Source organism: Rhinolophus ferrumequinum, chromosome 20 (assembly GCF_004115265.2).
Source record: "Rhinolophus ferrumequinum isolate MPI-CBG mRhiFer1 chromosome 20, mRhiFer1_v1.p, whole genome shotgun sequence".
Taxonomy (NCBI): Eukaryota; Metazoa; Chordata; class Mammalia; order Chiroptera; family Rhinolophidae; genus Rhinolophus; species Rhinolophus ferrumequinum.
Genome location: NC_046303.1, coordinates 48,281,810 through 48,304,088, shown reverse-complemented (window position 1 = coordinate 48,304,088; position 22,279 = coordinate 48,281,810). Strand labels below are relative to the sequence as shown.

The 22,279-nt window shown below is 38.3% G+C and overlaps 1 protein-coding gene across 4 annotated transcripts in view; it reads right to left on the bottom strand.

The window, feature by feature from the left end:
• LHFPL3 (LHFPL tetraspan subfamily member 3) overlaps window positions 1-22,279 on the bottom strand; it is a 506,975-nt gene that overhangs the window by 153,228 nt on the left and 331,468 nt on the right. For 3 of the 4 annotated variants that reach the window (XM_033088948.1, XM_033088946.1, XM_033088947.1), the window contains exon 2: window positions 4,875-5,111. In XM_033088948.1, coding sequence (XP_032944839.1) covers window positions 4,875-5,111 — 237 coding nt within the window. Of the gene's footprint in view, window positions 1-2,171; window positions 2,286-4,874; window positions 5,112-22,279 lie in introns of those variants that run through there. The other variant, XM_033088945.1, reaches the window with a different exon arrangement.

Here is a 22,279-nt window from a genome sequence, read left to right as displayed (position 1 = left end):
GCTGGAGTCACCTCTTGATGGATAATCATGTTTTCTCATTTGCGGTTTAAGTGCTAGAAGACAAAGTGACTTTAAAACTGCTCATGAGAGGACCCAATTATCTGATAAGCAATTCCAAAGACCACGGACACAAATGCAGAAGCAGACCTCTTTATGAATGGTGTCTGACAAGGTAAGAGATATTTGTGGCACAGGAGCTCTGGAAAATGTAATTATTTATACTTTTACAACTAATGAAAGAAATTGAAAAGGAAGCTTTCATTTCAAATCCTTTTTATCTGGATGAAACTTTAACTTTACATAATTAAATTGACTTCAGAGTTCAGTGTGTTCAAATACGCAATTAAGCAGCCTATCAAGGTGAATGCCTATGTTGTAGGCTCATTTAGAAATCATGCTGCCCAGCTCCCAAACAAGAATGAGCACCTGACATCTACTGTTACCCCGAGCCAGGGACCGCGCGGGGCCTGCAGGGCTGGCTCCCCAAACTCAGAGTAGGCAGTTGAGTTTTCTCACGGGTGCCAACTCCTGCATGAAGTTAGTGTGATATTTCAAGAGGTTTCACTTCTCTTTGTTTTTCAGTGTTGTTGTTTGTTAATGAAAAAATATGCTGGGTCTTTGAAGGAGCGTTTTAGATGGTTAACTTTATCTCTTACAGAAGTTCCTTCTAAGACAACACATGCCTCATCAAAGTTGTTGTCTTCTGTTTGTTGAAAGTATGTGAAAACCCCTTTATTCCAATTTCGCCTTTTCATAATTTATGATACATTTCGGCTACAGACCTCTTTTAATTTACCTTTGCACTCCTGGAAAGGGAGGGACTCAAGAAATGTTGTGGGTGGTGTTGAAAGGGGACAATGAAATGGGATTGGGGTGAGGTCACTGGAAATTCATGTTAAGAGGCAGTGGTCGGTAAAGGTGGAGTCATTTATCTGTGTACCTCCCTCTGTTTTCCCTTCAGATAGCACCTTTGTGATTGTCAATTTATGGCTCAGTAGCATCCTATATTCCCTTTCATCTTAAAACTCTGTGAATGGAATATAGTTCAACTAGAACTGAGTTCCCTTCCCTTCTTTGATATATTTTAGAATTCACATAGTGATTTTTGTTTTGTCCATTGGGGTGGTTGCTGGGAAGGACTGATGGATCTAAGCAATATCCTTACTACAGTGACACATGGAAAACCTGTGTCATTTGGAGGCTTTTCCAGATAAATGGGGGAAGTGTGTTGCTAGAATATATGATCATCACATGACAGTGAGACAAAGACTGCTTAAGAGCAACTTCATTGGGAGCACATGCTGTATTTGTAGGTTTATTTTCTCTATAATGTTCCTGCCACTTAACATAGGAGGTAGGTTGTCAGGATGATCAGCAGACCATAAAACTGGAAGATTATAAAAGATATCACAGTGTGTATAATGGTACACAAGAATATATGAAAGCGTTACTTTTTTTTTAAACTTTTTTTTTAATTATTCACACAGGTTTTTTGTTTTTTTTTAAAGATTTTATTGGGGAAGGGGAACAGGACTTTATTGGGGAACAGTGTGTATTTCCAGGACTTTTTTCCAAGTCAAGTTGTTGTCCATTCAATCTTAGTTGTGGAGGGTGCCATTCAACTTCAAGTTGTTGTCCTTTCAGTCTTAGTTGTGGAGGGCGCAGCTCAGCTCCAGGTCCAGTTGCCGTTTTCTAGTTGCAGGGGGCACAGCCCACAATCCCTTGCGGGAATCGAACAGGCAACCTTGTGGTTAAGAGGACACGCTCCAACCAATTGAGTCATCCGGGAGCTCAGTGGCAGCTCAGCTCAAGGTGCTGTGTTCAATTTTAGTTGCAGGGGGCGCTGCCCACCATCCCTTGTGGGAGTCGAGGAATTGAACTGGCAACCTTGTGGTTGAGAGGACACGCTCCAACCAACTGAGGTATCCAGGAGCTCAGTGGCAGCTCAGCTCAAGGTGCCGTGTTCAATCTTAGTTGCAGGGGGCGCAGCCCACCATCCCTTGCGGGACTCGAGGAGTCGAACCGGCAACCTTGTGGTTGAGAGCCCACTGGCCCATGTGGGAATCGAACGGGCAGCCTTCGGAGTTAGGAGCATGGAGCTGTAACCGCCTGAGCCACCGGGCCGGCCCCGAAAGCTTTTCTCTTTTGAGTCAAGGCTTGAGATATGGTATTATCTACTTCCATGATACCAGAAGGCATGATGGAGTTAAAAAAATTCTAAACTTTCGTGAGCTAGATTTGCCTCTGTCTCACTGCATTGTGCTGGAACCCAAACGGGGCCTTGGCTACCAAGGGATATGTTGGTAGTTTTAGCAGAAAAAAATTAACAATGGAAAAGAATGTTTTAATAAGTGAAAAGTTATATTAAAATAGCTTTGCAAATTGTAAAAGCACCCATTTATATACAATCAATTTCATAATTACAAATTATTCTTATTTTATCAGATATTTCTTCCCCTAAGATCTACAGAGCATTAATGCTATTTAGTTTTGGTTATTGCATGCATTTGAAAACCATTAAACTACTATTTAGTAAAACTACATCCATACACAAACATATAAAAATCACTGACTGGTTTTCCCTCAAACAATCTAATTTTGGTAGTTTCAACACTGAATAAATGTTTAAATAATACCAAACAATATAGGCTACTTTGCACAGCAACTGTAAAGCTTGTAACATTTCTTAGAAATACGATGGTTTGATTACATTTTTTACAAGGCTTAGGATCCTGGTCTCATTTTATATAGAAACTATTGTATGAGGATCTGAAATTCCTGCAGAGTAGAGCTGTTGATGCCTTCTCAGAGTTCCAGATAAAGGAATTCCAATTGTGAAATAAAAATGTGGAAGAAATGAAATGTTTCTTCAATATGGCCTGACACTCTCTGCTACTTTATTGGATCTAATTTGATACAGATGAACTGCTACTGATTTCAGTCCGTTAGAACCAGATGGAAGAAACTATGGATACATGCAAAAGTGATACATGCAAATGCGGATGATGAACACAGAAAAATCATACACAGTCCCTAACCCCTATATTGGCCTCTTAACGTTCTTTCCCATTAGCACTTTACCAAGGTGTTTCCAGTATATCACTGAGCGGAAGACAATGCTTTCTTTATGAAAGCTTAGAGAGAAAGGATTAGATATCAACATTTAACTGAATCAGCCAGGAGAAAAGACCCCTTTTGAGAACTGTTGAGTGTTATTCTATAATCCCAGCTATTCCTTTCTGAAGCATGAAGTCAGAATTGTTGTCACTCGTAAATGTGGACGAGAGTTAGAATTCCCAATTGCGAAGTAAAAATCTTCCTGGTTTTATTTTTTCTTTTTTGGAATTTTCTTCTCCTTATGTGTGGTCAAAAGAATGTCTGGAAAGTTTAAGGTTCCCAATATAACTCTGAATTGTACAGTGAATAAATAACATTCTGGGTAGTCGTGGAAATCAAGAGTTTGCACAAAAGTAACTTTGTCTAATATTGAGCTATCCTTATTATTACCTTTGAAGAGAAGTTACTGGACAGAGACCTGTGTATATCTAGCAAGTCACAAAGACAACAGACAAAAGCACCAAGTTAATGAGCATATGTGAAAGCACTTTAAATCTGTAACATGCTTTATATTATCCTTTTTATTTGGTAAGGGCAACTCAGAAAGCAGTTTCAGTTTTAGGAGGTATCGTACTACTTTCCTGTGAAAGGATTGTTTTTGAGTTTAGGATATTTTTTGATAGAACCAAGTAAACTACTATATGTTCTGTCTATAAATCAAGGAGATAAAGGGTTTGTGGATGACTGCTGCTTTCCTGGACTTCTCAATTTTCTCTTCTTATAGTCCATAGTTTACAAGCACAGTTATGGTCTAAATATAAAGCTTGCTACACTATCATTGCATAGGACTCTCACACAGACACTAATATGTGCTCATATTTGAGGTTCGTTGAAGTTAGCAACTACTTGCAATAAGCTAAATTTCATAATTCAAGGATGGATTTAGTTCCCAATTAGGAATAAAAACTAGAAGGAGCCACTCAGTTGACGGTACTGATATAAGTTTAAAGTTTTAAAGTTAAAGATAACATAAACATAAAACAGTTAAATGAATCTAAGTCTATAATAAAACAGGGACAGTAAATTCTGTTCTAAGAAATCGGTTTAGAAATCTGGAAAGAAAATTAAAAGATTAATCTTGAATAATGATTTGCTACTTATTAGCCTACTGTAATATTTCTGTATCATTCACTAGTCAATGTTCTATTTTCTATCCTAGTTTCTCTGTGTTTCAGAAGCCGTTTTCTTTTTGAAAAGAAATATGAGGACTTTTGATTACCCAGATAACACATTTAAAATTCAGCTAATTAGGTAATTATTCAAATCTCTAACTGTAACTATTTGGGGCCAGTGTCTCTACCTTTCTCTGAGAGAATGACTCTGAATTTAAATAAAGCGATTGTGAACAGCTTAATAAAGACATTTATAAATAATATTCTGAGAGTCCCCAGGCATTTATTTGCACGTGGAAAATAGCTCAATACGTGAAGAAGCACTCTCCATTTAGTCAAACAGAGCCCCTTCCCCCCCAAAAAAGTTGTATTCATAGCCATTAACTCAGAGAGGAAGGGAAGAAGAAACTGGAAAAATGTATTTAAATAATAATAATGGACTCAGAGAGCCCGAGAGAAGTAAATGTAACAATATGATATTTTAATTGTGTAAACTTCTTGAGTCCAGTCTGCGGGCAAGTCTGTGAACTACACAGCACTAAAAGATGCAGCAAATTAGAGCCATGGGGAAGCGCTGGGAAAGAATGGAGAGTATCATTTTTTGTGCTTACGCGTCCAGGTTAGAGTTCCCGGAAGCAATCTTACCTTTGTTTTCTGCCTTCAGTTCCTCTGCCATCAAGCTGTCTTGTCGGTTGCCAAGCACAAATGCCAGAAATGAGAGGATCAGGGCATCCAAAATCCCAATAATGGCCAGGATGTATGCCCAGCGGACTGAACAAGCCCCAAGAGTGTACTTGTCTGTCTTTTCTCCACACATCCGTTTTACTTCTTCTGAATCCCAGCCATCAGGGAAAATCATACAACCAAGCACAAGGCAGGCAGCTGAGAGAGAGAGAGAGAGAGAGAGAGAGAGAGAGAAAAGAAAAAAATGGAGTTAACATAAATTTTATTTTAGCAGATATTGCTATTGCTTGTCAAGTTACTGTTTAAAATCCTTGATTTAAAGAATCCCCAGTCTCACCGCTGTCCTACCCAGGGTGGTTTCCTTAAACCTGGTTAACTTAAAAGCAGCCGACATGCTGCAGGAGCCCTAGGAGTGCACTTCACAGACAGCCCAAGCACGGAGAGAAGTGAAGGTATGTTCAATGAATTTTGTGTGCATTTGTGGGAAGGCTTCCACTGCAAATAGAAATCATGTGCATAAGAAATCATAACACAGGAATGACAATGCAATGATTCAATGCTTGGCTTTGAAGAGCTATGATAGCAGCAAGATACGAGATTAGGATAACATGGAAAATACCAGAATGTATATTAACTTTGAGTCACAGTAAAATATAATTTCATATTGTGATTTCTTACACACACTCACACTGAAAAGTTTCTTGAAACTCGACTTTCCATATGCAATGCACCCTGAAATTTTCTATTCTATTCTCTGTTCTATTTCATTATTAAAAAGGCAGAAAAACACTGCAACATGGTGTGGTACTACACAGCTTTTATGGAAATTTAGAAATTTAGGGAGAATACTTATATTCTATTTCCTAGATATCACTGTGGGAATTATATGAATGTTTTTTTAAAATAAGAATATGTTACTTTGAAGATTACTTTGGTTGTTGTTCGCACTCTCTTTATATTTAATTGAATTATTTAGGGGTAAATGATGATAGTTTCAAGTTATAAAGAGCTTTCTGAACACATGGTTTCATTCATTAATTTATGGGTGAGAACTTGTTTTAGAAAGTTGGTCAAGTAAAACCTCTTGAAGGATTTATACTAAGGCCTAAAGGACTAGACACTGGAAATGTCAAATTCATGGGGAAGATGTTCCAGGGAACAGCATGAACTAAGGCCCCAAGGTTGTAAAGAGGCTTGGTGTGTTTAAGGAGCTACAAGGAGATCAAGGACCAGGATGGAGAAAGTGATCATGTTGAGGTTACAAGAGAGGCAGGCGCTGTGTATACATTAAGGCAGATTATTATTTCCAAGGCATGTAACTTAGGGAGACTGTGGTGGCACAACCAATTTAGAGCTCTGTGATTGACTAAGCCGAACAATTCCTGATGTTGGCAAGAAGGGATGTCATGTAACTCTGCTTCACTGCTACTTGTGAAACAAGCTAGAAGTCAACACTTACTTTCTTATTTTCTAACAGGAGCAGCATAGCTCTACAAAGCAGGTCCAGAGGAAACAGAGACCAAGAGAGGTGACAAATAGGAATATTGTCTGGGAGAATTCTGCTTTAGGGTTCCTTGTTATTTTATAGCGTGATAGTTTAAAATTTTGGGTCATACTTATTCTGCTCTTTCTTTTGTCCCACATCCCAAATGTTGCCATCATTCTCTCATCTAACTGTGCAATACCTATGCATAGGTAGGTGTCATTGACACTTCCCTACTTGAAGCCTTCATTATCTCTCAAAGGGAACCCTGATTTTCCTCAGCCTCCTGTTCGCCTTAACTCTAATCCAGATGATACATTACCACTTAGACCACCATGCGCAAAACCTTGGCTGGCTCCCCGCTGGCACTGAAGAACACTCAGATAGATATCTTGGGTATTCAAAGACTCCATGATCTAGCCCTTGCTAATTTTTCCAGTCCCCTCCCCTTTATACTCGTCACTTCACTTAGGTTGAACTAAACATGACTCCCTATCCACACACAAAGTTTTTGGATCTCTTTATTTTCTCTTCTGATTGGAGTATTTTTCACTGTTGTCCTTAAATGTTCTACTCTTAAATGTCTTTTAACATTCATAACAAACATCCTCCACAAAGCAAGCTATCTCAAATGCTTCTTAATCTAGAATGTGGCTAAATTGGTTTTGGTACCAACTCCGATGTGTGTGTGGGGTTTTCCTCCCATACCAACAAACAATATTTAGACACCAACTGGATGTCCTACAATTCAACTCAATTCTGACACTACCTACTGGAGATAGCACCAGATTTGACAGGTTAAGTCCTCAGCTGTACCAAAGTCACCTCATTAACACAAGAGACACCTTTATTGCCCTCACATTGAGGAAATTTCAAGGGTTTTAGAAGCTCTGTGCTAGGAACAGTGGACAAGACCAAATATATATTTCTTTTTAAAAAATTCTTTTTATTTAAAATTTTTAAAAAATTTATTGGGGTGACATTGGTTAATAAAATTATGTAGGTTTCAAGTGTACAATTCTATAATACATCATCTGTATATTGCATTGTGTGTTCACCACCCAAAGTCAAGTTTCTTTCTATCACTATATATTTGATCCCCTTTACCCTCTTCTGCCTCCCCCTGCCACACACACTGCCTTTTCCTCTTGTAACCGCCATTCTGTTGTGCCTATGAGTTTTTGTTTGTATATTTCTTATTATAAATCACAATATCACAATTGCCCTTCTCTGAACTCCCATAGCTGTTGACTATACATATCTTAGAGTCCCTGTTACTTTTTACATTTGTTATTTATTTTCAAGTATTATCTCAGTTAACAGACTATAAGCTTTTTGAGGAAAGAATCTTGGGTCAGTCATCATATTCATCGCACCTAAAACAGTGCCTTATACACAGTAGGCACTAAAATATTTTTGAATGAGAGAGTAAATGAATGAATAGATGAATTGTACTAGCAAGACACTATACTTTAAAATATAATTTATAGAAGTCATCACAACTGCTCAAGGTCACAAAAGCTACACAGGTCTAGTTAAAGATGGATTTATATTTTGGTGACATATAACAGCAACAATTCTGTTATGATTAGACAACAGGTTATAAATACTTGGTAGAATAATTAGAAAAAAGTGAAGCTAATGATTTGAAAATATTTTTAAATTCCTGGTCCCTTTGTATCTCCCAGCATTTAGTACCAACATGCTCTCCAAGGCATGGTCTACCAATAACAATCCGTGTATTTTAAAAACATGTGGCTTCCATGAGCAAAAATTCATTTTATTTGGGAAGACACAGAAGATCTTTGAATCCAAACCACAATTCAAAAAAATCACCTCTAAGGATGCCATGTTACTTGGGATTTAAAAAAATATATTCTAAATGCTTTTCTACATATTAAGTAATTTTTATCTATGAGAAAATTACTTTTTGTAAAGAAAAAAATCAAATACTTTTCTTTATGAATGGGAATTACTTGGAGAATAACTTACAGTTTTAGCTAAATTTAATAGAAATCACCAAGTGACAAGTTCAGGAAGATTATTGGACATCACTGGACAACTTCATTGGAACAGGATGTTTGTGGAATGGTGACAACAAAGACATCTTTTCTCAAGGTCTTCTGCATTGACGGTAGACTATCTGAAAAAAATTTCCATTTCTGGAAACTCTGAGTTACAAATTGGGATAAAAAGAGCAGAGGCAGAACTAACACTCTGAAACTAAAACCACAGGAGAATATGAACGGTAGCCCCTGTTCCTTATCTTCAAAGTCTATGATTTCCTTAATCAAATTTTAAGTGAAGAATCTGGGAAAACATGATAGAATAAGCAATTGTGCTTCATTTTATGCAATGGGTATTTTGCTGAATGTTAAAAATATAATTTTTAAAATGCAATTCTTATTTTCAATAGTCTAAGGGAGTTGGCTATTCAGCAAAATCTCAAAATTATAAAAACTAGGCTAACAAGGTCAGGGATTGGCCTCCTGGGGGAAAATGTTAGGTCCCCCTAACAAGTGTACTCCATCCTTCAGTCCAGAAGACACTGGATTCTCTACTCCCTTCTTGTTTGCCTTTTCTTAAAATGAGATATAATCCTTTTCTAATTTATCTGTTTGGAAAATCTGAATGGTTGTATAGTAGGATACTAAAAAAAATAATTGCATTTAAAAGCTTTTAAAACTTTGTAAGTGAAATCTGTGATTAAAATTCAATTTTTAGATCCTATCCTTTTGAAAGTTGTGTTTCTAGATAGTCATTACATAACAAATTTTATTTTCTCACAATGTATTATCAAAGTATACATTTCCTTTCCTCCCTAACCAGACTTCCTCTACTTGGCTGTTCTATATTTGAAAGGTGGAGGTCCCCAAAAGTTAAAGTGTATTTAAGATTAATTTAAGCCATTAAAATAATTTAGGCTCTGTTGGTTTCTTTGGAAAGGTATTATTATTACATTCTGCATTAATGCTTGAGTGCTATAATAAATTCTGTTTTCTGGCATTCTATTAACCAGAACCTTATTAACCTGCACGATTTGTATAGCCACTGAAAACTAACAGCTGTTTCTAATCCTGACTAAGAAGTACCTGAAAGATCCTAGGCTAATGTCTCAGTCAATGAAAGATTAAATGCTATTCCTCTTGGCTTTATAATTAATTATTTCTAATTCTTTACAAATTGTTCATCCTGTAAGACTAGCACCATCACTACACGACACATTAGCGTATACGAAGCACCAGAACATTTGATTAATTTGGACATGCTATTTCCTGACCACGAGGAATACTGGAGAATTAGTTCCAATTGAGCTATTATCCAAAAGTGGGCTTCTTATTAGAATGTCACCTAAAAATGACTAACCGACTCACAGTTCTACATTCCTTCATTTCAGCAGCAGGTTTTCTGCAAGTTTATCAGAGAACACTCTTGAATGCTGAAGAGAAATGAAAGCTCACAAGCTGGAGGTGGGCAGAGAAGAATGAAGAAAAGAAACCCATGTCCTTACTGTATGATGTCATGATTTTTTCTAATCTAAAAGATATAATAAAAGTGTCTTTGTGAGGGCATGACTGTTGACTTTAATTTTAAGAGTATTCCAAATGGTTAGGAAGCATTTACGTTCTGAAAGGAACCTCTGTGCAGAGGCTGAAGCCCACAACGGCTTCTTCTGAAATTGTACACAAACAGCTAGTGGTTCCCCAGCACCACTAATTACTCTGGCATTTTTCTTGCCAAAGAGCTGAATGTAACCTCTGTGCGGGAAACATCCTTAGAAAAACCCACAAATGTTTTGAATTGGGTCTTTCTCCAAAGGAAAATGAAGCAAGATGGGAAAAGCAGTAGGGGGTCTATGGTTTGGGTCACTTGGGCCTGCTGATATTGCTGGTCCAGCTGTCCTAATCAGGACGGTTAACGTTGTGAACCTGAGAACTACTTATTTTTTGGACAGGGAGAGAAAGTCTAAACTCACTCTTTAAAAAGTCTATGCACTGTTGCACAAAAAGCATGATAAATTGCCTCAGGTTGCTGAAGCACTCAAGGGGAAATTGGTGAAAAAAACTGAATGTGCATTCACTTAACTCTATCAATTATTCAGGCATACAATAATTGAAGAAACTGATGCCAGCAGAGCCGCCAGGCTATGGAGGGGGAACGTTCACGCGAGGATTGTGATTCTCAGCACCTGCTAAAGGAGAGACAAAGCTCATTCCTGCAGCTTCTTCATTAGGACATGGCTGGCAAACTTGAGCTATGATGTTTATACATCTGGAAAAGGTACTGTATTTATACCTCAGTTTACTTCTGGAAAACTGAGGCACTAGACAAGCCAGGACATGAAATACTGTGGTTCAGAGTCTGGTGGAGAAAACAAATTGTCTTCTGGTTTTACACCCAGTATAATTTTATGGGCATTGTCATGCAGGGTGTCTGGTGGGGTCTCAGCTCCCGCTCCCCACATAAGAACGCAGGACATGGTAAGGCCAAAAAGGAACACCCACGGAGCCATAGATGGGGGAGTCATCTTACTATATTCTCGCTGGCAGCACTATAGTCTCACTGGAGGCTGGATCCACACTGTCCGCAACCCGCCGTCCTAACTGCAATCTGTGCTTGCCAGCTCAGCCACCATCCTTTTGCTAGCCCCCATTTTTCTGCTAGCGTAGCCACAGCAGTTATATTAGTGGCCAATGGCTCACTGGTTACAGCTGACGGCCAACTAGCCACAGCTGATGACCATCCAATCACAGTTGATGGCCATTTATTACCTGAGCTGGCATCCCTCCACGTGAGGCCGAGAGCCTGGAAACTGCTTTCTGGGGCTCTGTCCCCACAGACATTAACTTGGGATTGTAACACAAAAGCATCCCTTAGAAGTGGGGGAAACAGGGGTGGAAGAGAAAGTGTAAATAAACATTGGGCTTTCAAAAGAGAAGAGTTAGAAAGTTGTGTGTGAAGCTGTACACCTGACACTAATATAAAATAATATTTAGTGTCAACTCTAATTGAAAAGTAAACAAACAAACAAATAAATAAAAGACAGTGTGTGTGATAAGCTTTGCTACTCTGCCGAGCCACTACGCCCTAGCCCCTGAGAACAGGTATCCTACCTTGTGCGGAGTCAGCTCTGAAACCCCCACTACACAGAGAACTCTTTTATAGAATGTGATACCAGAAACGAGGAAAAACCTTTTTGTTGTACAACATAACTTGCTCATTTGCTCTAATTTTGAGTGTTACTAGCCAAATATAATACAAATCAGAATTTAGACCTTAAAAATACAATGCAGGTCTGATCTCTAGCCTGCCGCTAGCTGGCATTTGATGTATATCTTGGCTTCAATTAAATTCCTTGAAATCTTGATAATGGCAGTTAATAATATACACCATAATAGCAGCTAATATTTACTGAACACTCACCATGAATGGGACACACTGTACATGCATCATCTAATTCTCAAAGCTAAGAAAAACATGAGAACACTTCTTTCTGGCTCCTCTAGTGTCCACAAAGAAGGATTTTTGCCCTGAAATAAACTCAACCCAATGCCTTATATCTCTCCATGGACATGGAGCAAGTCCCTCGAGAAATATCTGGAGGAGAGGAACTGGGCACGCCAGCCCGTCCCTTCCTTTCCTTACCGTAGGAGCTATTTGCTTCCATGAAGTGTATGCTCCCCTCTGCGTGCTGTGGATTTTACACAGAGAAGGTCTTTCCAGTGCTGTCTAGGAGTAGCAAGCGAAGTATGCCTTTGGCTAAAAGACACAGAGCCATGCTTTTCAACCTTTCTCATAATACAGGGGATATTTTGGTCTCTGTCTGCTAGCTCTTCTCTCTTTCATGTGGTTCAGAGCTTGGGAGGGTTTGACAGTTCTAGAGGCCGGAAGTTTGAGATCAGAGTACCAGCATAGTCTGGTTCTGGCGAGCACACTCTTCTGGGTTGCAGATGGCTGACTTTTCCTCGTATCCTCACATGGTTGAAGGTTTGCTGTGTTTCCCCAAAATAAAACCGGGTCTTATATTAAGGTTTGCTCCAAAAGACGCATTAGGCCTTATGTTCAGGGGATGTCCTCCTGAAAAATCATGCTGGGGCTTATTTTCCGGTTAGGTCTTATTTTCGGGGAAACACCATAATCCCACTCGTGAGGGCTCCATATTCATTACCTAATTATCTCCTAATAACCGTCACACTGAGATTAGTATTTCAACCTAAGAATCTTGGGGGGACATAACCACTCAGCCATTGCAGAGGGGGAACTGAGGGTTGTCATTCACTGCTTCTCTGCCACCTCAACTTTATTTCGTTTTTCAGAGATGAGGAAGCTGAGGCAGAGACATTTCAAATAGCATGCTCAAGGGCATACAACGCCCCCAAACGGTAGAACCAGGATTTGAATTCAGGGAGTCTATCGTTGGAATCTGCACTTTTAACACTACCTGTGTTATTATTCTTTGCTAACAACAATGATGCATGTGAAATTACTTTAGAATATTGGTTTTAGTACTAAGAACACTTACAGAATCTTTGCAGTGCTTAGCATGTTGTTTATAATTAGACATTTATTCTTTGAGTACAAGAGCTACTTCTAAAATAATGCTTAGAAACTGTTAGCATTTATGTGTATAAATATTACTTTTTACACTAGTTTTTCACCTAATCAGAATTCATCTTATATGTAGTGCCAAGAACATTAGAGTAATTATAAATTCTAACTATGTGGGATGGGAATTAACTAGGTTTTATTGCATAAATATATGTATATTTCGTTTTGTACACATTTCACAAGAAAATCATCCTTATCTTTTGATTTGATATTTTACGTTGGCCAAACATTTTATAACACTATATATTCTTAAAAGGCATATATTCCTTGTAAGATGATATATATATTACATATATATATATTACATATATATATATGGCTGAATATATATGTACCTTATTAATTTATATATGGTTACTTGTATATAGAATAATTTCTGCTTCAAGTAAAAATTCATGTCTCATGAATCGATTAGGTTCTATTTTTGTAAAGATTTATTTCTTTTAAGTAACTTCTTTGAATTTCAAAAGAAACAATATTTTAATGAACACTTCAATAAATACAAAACCTAAAGTGCTGGCAGGTCACAAACATATGGGGAATTTGTAGTGAGCCATTGACTCAGGCAACAATTTCACATGCTAAAGATTTATACTGCATTTCATACACAGGATCTTAACAGAAGAAACAGTCATCTTTCTCCATGGCCATTTTAACAGGACCCTGTGCGGTAGTACCTCTATCACCATCCCCCCAGCAAAATCTGCTTTAGTCATAACACCCAAAGCAGAGAACATAGACCAATGGTTATCCTGCCAGCACTTTTCCAAGGAGCTCTTTGTGCTATGGCTACTTTATTTGTAAAACAGGGAGCCTCAGTCTAGATTATTAACTGGTTACCTACTATTTATCTTATATTATTCATATTTAGAAATAAATTTGTATTTACTTGATGCTTCATACATATACATATTATGGGAAATAATTGTGCTCATAGAAATAATTCATGAGCTAACTCAATGTCTTCCTGCTCAGCACTCGCTATCCACTCTGACTCACCACCAGACTCAGGGAAAGTTGCCGTTGGCTGGAGTTAGACAAGGTCAGGAATCTGATACCAATCTGGCTACCAGAATTTCGTTTCTCAGTGGAAGGGGTGACCTCAGGAGCAGCTGAATTCCTCTCAGTGAGGATGAGCTCTCCCAAGCCTGCTAGATGCCCTGGAAACAGAGTGCCCATTTCTAGACTCTTTCCCAAAACAGAATATGGCACCAATGCAGCTTTATAGCAGTGAGGTTTTCTTTTACACAACTTGCTCACTTTTAATTTTATTTTCTTGAAGTAACATTTTAATGCTTAGAAACTTCAAATGGCAAAAATTAATTGCTCAAACATAACATGTGGAAAAAATAAATATTGTACACTAAAAATGTTGGAGTGGAACCAAGTTCTAGAAAGATGAGTGATTTTCCAACTGTCCTTCCTAATGAAGGATCCTACTTTCAGCAGGGCATCAGATGCACATATTTACAAATGTTTAATAGGCTCCCAGGTTATACTTTTCCACAGTTTAGCTGATTATCTATCTATCTATCTATCTATCTATCTATCTATCTATCTATCTATCTATCTATCTATCATCTATCCGTCCATCCATCCATCCATCCATCCATCCATCCATCCATCCATCTGTCCATCTCTCTCTCTGCCCCTCTCCTGGTGCTTACATCGTTTAAGAAAACTTGCATAAGCTATGGAGTGCTGTCAGTCTCTTTGCAGAGAGGGCTTAGCATATCATTCAGGACAGCCGTGATGTGGACTAAGCACTGAATTAGTTTTTCACCACATTGAAAAGAGCAGCACAGAACCATGGGGCTCTGGATAACAAAATCTTCGAGCTGACTGTTCCTTATGCCTAGTCTGCTCTTCTTTAGTGTCATTTCCTCCCTCTGATCCCTCGTCCTTGGGATACTTCAGATCAAGGGTATGTGGACTCTAGGGGACTGATTTATTACACTTAAAACAAACAAACAAAAAAATGCTAAAGAAAAAGACCAATGTAGAAAATTGTTTTTGTTTTTCTTTAATTTGTTGCTCCCCTTCCCCATCAGATTTCCGTTAACATTTTTTTTTTTTTTTTTTTTTTTTAGACTTCCCTTCTCTTTGCTACTCCTTCAAAACAATTTATTCAGACTTTGGAAAATAATTTGAGAAACGTTAGGCCATATCAATCTATGGTTAGTTCTTTCAGTAATTTATATATTTATTGAGAATGCTGCTGCTTTGGAACGAGAAATTATTCCCAGAGAAACCGAACCGGAACTGTCAGTAGGTATCAATAATAATAAAAAAAAATGTACAGACAAAAACCAGGTCAGGAGAGGGTAAAAGAAGGCAGTGTGTTAAATGTTCTGTCAAAAGATTTTCACACATCTTTCAACTTCAAATTCTAAAAGCAGTAGCCTAAACTACAGATAAAACTTTGACCAATATGACATTTGAAGAAAAATGCCTGAAGAACAATGCCTTCCCTTGATTAAAATGAAATTTAACTCAGTCTTAACCTGCCAGTGAAATGCTCTGAAAGTGGTTTTGTTTTGAACATGGGCACTAGAGTAGCTGAGGGAAAGTTCTAGAAACTGAACAGGGAGGTTTAAGTTTTGTACTTTGCCCTTGGGGATCTTCCCTCCCCTCGAGGTTCTATACTTTTACCCTCTAAGCATGGCCCAAGGTTCCTTCTTAGCATTAAAAAAAATCCGTTGTAATCCATCTGCCACTCTCATAACTGAGGCTGGGGTATGCCGATGGAATTATAGTACTGTGATGACCTAAAGCATTTTAAATTCTGGGATGATGTTCATATAAACTACTGATAAACTTTACTAGTTAGAAACATTTAATACAGTGATAAGATGGTACACTTGTTCAAATATATTTTGCTAAAGAATTTCTTTGTTCTTCTTTCATTTTTTTTTCTTTTCAACTGTCTGAATCCAGAATACCAATTACCTGTTTGCCCAGAGCAGAAGATATTAATTCTTGTTGGAGACCAATATGTGACCATGATAACTTAAGATTTCTGAATGGAAATTAAGAAAAGTCTAGAGCAGCCATAGTCTGGCATTGGTCCTGGTCCCCTACCTTTACTTGAGCCCAGCTCTAGGAAATAAAAGAAGATAAACACACATTCTCCACCTTACAACACTGCCGGATTCCCCTCTTCAGGGTATTGTTTGTAGTCTTCAAAGAGAAGTTGAATTTTTTATATAAAAGAAATATCATTTGGGACAAACGGTGGTTTTATTGATTCTAAAAAGTCAAACACAATCGAGATTAAACATGTTCTCATTCATAATATGTACTCATTTTCTGTTGTAATGAATCACTACAAACTTAGTGGCTTAAAGTAACACAAATTTATTATCTTATTCTTCTTATAGATCAGAATTCAGATATGGGGCCCCTTGGTAGAGCTACATTCCTTTCTGGAGGCTCTGGGAGTCATTCCATTTCCTTGCCCTCTCCAGCTTCTAGAGGCTGCCTGCATTCCTTGGCTCATGGCCCCTTTCATCTTCAAAGCCCGCATGGTACTTTTCACACACTATATCTCTGTCCCTCTCTTTTACCTCTTTTCCTTCCACTTTTAAGGATTCATGTGATTAGACTGGGCCAACCCAGATAATCCAGGATAATCTCCCCATCACAAGGTCAGCTGATTAGCAAATTTAGTTGCATCTGCAAACTTAATTCTCCCTTGCCATGTAATGTAACATATTCACAGTTTCCAGGGATTAGGGTGCAGACATCTTTGCAGGGGATGCAATATTCTACCTACCACACAATGTTACATACTGCTAATAACGTATTGTTATAATCTTGTTCCTGACTTCTGATTTGTAGTTCCAATAGTCCAGATCAAGGGGCATAAAGTCCATTACACGTGTATTGTGTGGGATAAACCCTGAACACTTGTGTTTCCCAAGTCTAGTTTTCCATGGATCTCTGCTGGGTTTACCAACTTGTGACATGGTTCTGTCGTGGTGTCCTGATTAGCTTTACAGTTTCTGGTTGGGACCAATAGTTGACCTTATTTTGAGTCTGCTTGTCTGGAGCCTGATATCTTGCCTGGCTCTGGCTGTGTGAATTCTTTTTCTTAAACCCTTTAGGGAAAGATTGAGTCCTATTCTGAGGATGCATCATCTTGACCAAAGCAAGTGATGTTCAAAAGGCCCTGACGTGGGGGCCTTGTTGCAGAGGGATTCAGGCCACGGCTTGCCCACCTCTCTGCCTTGGAAATTGCTCCCAGCTTCAATCAAGCCTAACTTTGGAACAGATACTGGCTATTCCCATTAGTGACTCCGTGTAAGTCCAGTCTTGCTAGTCCCAACTTTCTCCCTTTCAACATTCTATTTTTCCCAAACAGCATGCTATTTGGCCAAACACGTCTAAACCACAGCAAATAAGGTCATTTCAACAGGTCCAGTCCTGTACAGGCTGTCATCAAGGACTATATTGTCTCCATTCCCTCAAAATGTGGGCGATCCACATGAATACCTCGATGTTGGTAGAATGATAGTGCTAAATAAAAGTTTCCCAGAACTTTCACCATTTGTCACATTTGGAAGTTTGAATAAGAGTACATATGGGTCCTGTTCCCTTACCTCTAGGTACTGCTGCACTCAATTTGTGGCCTCAAACTTCAGACCGGCAACATATTGGGAGGTCTAGATGTAGTTGCACGGAGTTAGTTATGGGTCTAGTGTGTAGGATGAGCTCAATACCTCAATTCTTACCCATTATTCCAATGTTATCTGTGCTGATCCCTAGACACCAATGATATTATTATTTTTATATAAAGCCAGAATTATCATTTAGGTATCTGAGAGTCCAGAATCCCCAGTGAGATGGATAGTTTGAACAAATATTCAGGGTAATAAAATCTTTGTCAGGTAATTTTTAACATTATTGAGCACTTGTGCCAGGCACTCTCTTATGTGGAGCAACTTATTTAAACTTCATTACAACCCTATGAAGTAGGTACTATTATTGTCCCCCATTGTATAGAAGTTGAAACAAGAATAGAGAGCTTAAGTAACTTGAAAAATATAACAGGTAGTGAGGTCCTAGGATTGATACCTGGGGTTGTCTGACTGCTGTTCCATCTCTTAACCATTATATAATTATAGAGTTCAATTTTTACTTTTGGAAAATACAGAACTTTCCTCTAATAGTAAAATTAGAATACCAATAAAGAAGTAGATTCACCTAATAACTAGTGAGACTGAGGTAGATAATCTGACAAAAGACCAGTCTTCACATAGAGTCAACTATTAAGGTCAAAGCAGGATGGGGAAAAAATGCAAATATTGGACTCACCAACAAATATCTGAATTGCAGTATATGGCTAGAAAGCCATTACTGAGAGATGATCATGTGGTGGAACAATATTGAGTTTCCATGAGCTTTAAGAAATGGACCAACTTAACTCAAAGTACTGGCATTCTGAGTTGTCAGAATGACATCCCTAGAAACAACTGGCAACAAGATCTCAGTAAACTAAAATGCAGGGACTTCATCAATTTCTGTTGTTGTTGATGAACTTTAGAGTAATATATTCAGTTAGGGGAATTCCTGTCAGCTGCTGATGAGTGTTAACAGGTGCCATTTTTTTTTTTTTGGTATGGCTAGAAATAAAATGATTTTACATATCTTTAGCAAGTAGATTATTCAGTCAGGCAACTGTTATTTATGTCCCAGGTCTGAGGATAATGGTGATTAAGACAAATCTAATTCCTTCTCTCATTACCCTACCCAGCAAAACTATCATTTAGAATCAAAGGACAGATAAAGAGCTTCCCAGATAAGGTAAAGCTACAGGAGTTCATCACCACCAAACCAGTATTACAAGAAATGTTAAAGAGACTTATCTAAAAATAAGAAAAAAAAAGTTCAAAAGCATGAATAATAAAATGGCGATAACTACATATCATTCAATAATTACTTTCAATATAAATGAATTAAATGCTCAAAAAAAAAAAAGACATAGGGTAAGAAAACAAAACCCTTACCTACGGTGCCTACAAGAGATTCACTTGAGATTGAAAGACATACACAGACTGAAATAAAGGGATAGAAAAAGATAGTTCATGAAAATGGAAACAAAAAACCAACAAAAGCTGAAGTAGCAATACTTACACCAGAAAAAGTAGACTTTAAAACAAAGCCTATAACAAGAAACAAAGAAGGACCCAGTAATGCCACTTCTGGGTATTTATCTAAAGAAATTCAAAATACTACTTCAAAGGGTCATGTGCATCCATATGTTCATTGCAACGTTATTTACAATAGCCAAAATATGGAGGCAATCTAGGTGTCCATCACTGGATGAATGGATAAAGAAGAAGTGGTACATATGTACACTGTAATATTACTCAGCCATAAAAAAGAATGAAATCTTGCCATCTGCAACAACATGGATCTAGAGAGTATTGTGCTGAGTGGAGTAAGTGACAGAGAAAGACCAATGTCATATGATTTTACTTATATGTGGAATGTAAAGAACAAAATAAATAAACAAAACAGTAAGAAACTCATAGATACAGGGAATATTTTGAAGGTTGCCAGATGGGAAGGGGTGGGAGGGATGGATGAAAAAGGTGAAGGGAGTAAGAAGTACAATTTGGTAGGTACAAAATAGTCATGGGGATGTAAAGTACAGCATAGGGAATATAGTCAATAAAATAATAATGGTATCAGATGGGTACTAGATTTGTCAGGGTGAACACTTCATAAGTTATATAAATGTCTAATCACTTGTTGTACATCTGAAACTAATATAATATTGTATGTCAACAGTAATTAAACTTTTTTAAAAAATAAAACAAGAAAAATCTCATTTCTTCTCTCAATGGATTTGTTATCTAAAAGGACACCCAGTTTAACTGCTGTAATGAGTAACCAAATGAGAAAAAAGGGAGACATAGGCCATAGGAATATAAACTTGCTTTGTAGTCTCAAGCTGAGGTTGGGGGATGTATCTGTTATATTACAGTAAGATTTAAACTCCAGCTCCTTCTAGCATCAATAATATGGTATGTTATTCATCTCTTCTACTGGAAGTATAGTAAATATCAGCACTGGATATTTCCAGAATAAAGCTTATGTTTCCTTGAAAGAGTATAAATAACAGGAAAAATGATTTAACATGCCCATGTTTTGGATGAGAATACTTCATATCTTTATTCAGTGTCAGAGCCTAGAATGCTACCTAGATCCTGAAGTGATCTATGGACTGTAAAAGCTGACGAGAACCTTGCTCTTGAGTCTGTCTACATGGTGATGGATGTTTGGTTCTTTCCACCACCCTGCAAGCTGGCCCTTGGAAGTGAGGGGAAAAGAGTTCTAGGCACACAGACTCCTTCTGGCCTCTCACCTCGTCTTTATTTCTGACATAATCTAGGTCTTTGAGGGGGTCTCTGATGTCCCTCTGAACTTCTCTCTTAGTATTTTTGGAATTAAACACAATTTCATGGTTTTAGATTACTCATGCTTGGCTTGACTTGAGTGGTTAATATGTTCCCCCAAACCTCACCTTTTCTCCTTCTATGCATCCGCCTTCCTACGTTGGGTAGGGGATCAAATTGATGCCTTAAATCCTGCAAGAATTATTTTCAGTCATACAGATACAATCACTGGAGAACTCAGCAATCACTGGAGAACTTCATAAGCCAGAATGAAGCCAGTATACAGAAAAATCTAAAAAAAGAAGTACTAGGGAAAATGGAAAAGGCTCAGCTCTGCACCCAAAACTCCTCGTGGGTCAAAGGGACATCCTCATTGTGAACCCAGCAGGACCTCCATGAGGGATGGTTAAATCCTAACGTTCACTGAGGTTCCAGCTGACACGTAGTTATGGCAGACTGGTCTTCCCAGGATATCAACTGCTGCCATATTATAGATTATTTTCATCTGGTTTTGGCCAGTGCATTCTTGTGATTCCTACAGGGTTCCAATCTTGCAGGTCAACTTGACTATGAAGTTTCCCCACTTAATTCATCTCAGGCGGATACAATCCTCAATTTGACATAATATATATATATATATATATATATTTTTTTAATGTTCAAGTGTTGTTTTTTTTTGTTGTTGTTTTTAAGATTTTATTGGGGAAGGGGAACAGGACTTTATTGGGGAACAGTGTGTACTTCCAGGCCTTTTTTTCCAAGTCAAGTTTCTTTTTTTTCAATCTTAGTTGTGGAGGGCGCAGCTCAGCTCCAGGTCCGGTTGCCGATTCTAGTTGCAGGGGGCACTGCCCACAATCCCTTGCAGGAGTCGAGGAATCAAACTGGCAACCTTGTGGTTAAGAGCCCGTGTTCCAACCAACTGAGCCATCCGGGAGGCAGCTCAGCTCAAGGTGCCGAGTTCAATCTTAGTTGCAGGGGACAGAGCCCACCATCCCTTGCGGGACTCAGGAGTTGAACCAGCAACCTTGTGGTTGAGAGCCCACTGGCCCATGTGGGAATCCAACCGGCAGCCTTTGGAGTTAGGAGCATGGAGCTCTAACCACCTGAGCCACCGGGCCGGCCCCGACATAATTTATTTTTCAGTGAACCAGTTGGTTAAAAATTTGAGGCTTCTGGCTCTTCCCTGCCTGAGCTCTGTGGACCCTGGCAAAAACGTTGAGCTCTGGAGTGAATTAAGCCTAATGGAGCATGAACTGAGGTCTCTATTCATCTGTTGTCAGGCATATTCATATATTGGGTTTGACTTGAGGTGGTGCTTTAGTTGTGGTTAAGGGATAACACAATTGCTCCTCTAGCACGCCAGGATGTTGAACGTTTGGTGTCAAATTTAGAATAAAGATCTAAGGTTTCCTTTTGTTTTCTCATCATCGTGTACTAAGGGACCAGTATATTGGTCAGCATCATATACTCGTCTACCTGGGCATCAGATCTTGTAGATATCACTCCCTTTCTCCTCTGGAGTCTCACAATCACAGTTACTCTTGTTAGCCAATTGTTTTTATTGTTGTTTAAAGATGTCACCAAGAACGAGAATTGTAGTGGGCCACTTAACCTGGAACAACATTAACCTCAATGCTGACCCGTGACATTTCATCACTGAGACAAACACCATCCACATAATGGACTAATGACTACCTTTCTCTTACTTGAAGGTTAATAAAAGAGGAGGCTGTCGTGGAGTATTTTGCAAGATACGCCCCACCAACCTGCAAACTGACTTCCAGGAAATAGTTAATACCTACAATTTTTACTATTCTAATCCACTAAGTTCATACATCCTCAAACAACGTGGTTCTGGGATGCACTCTTTA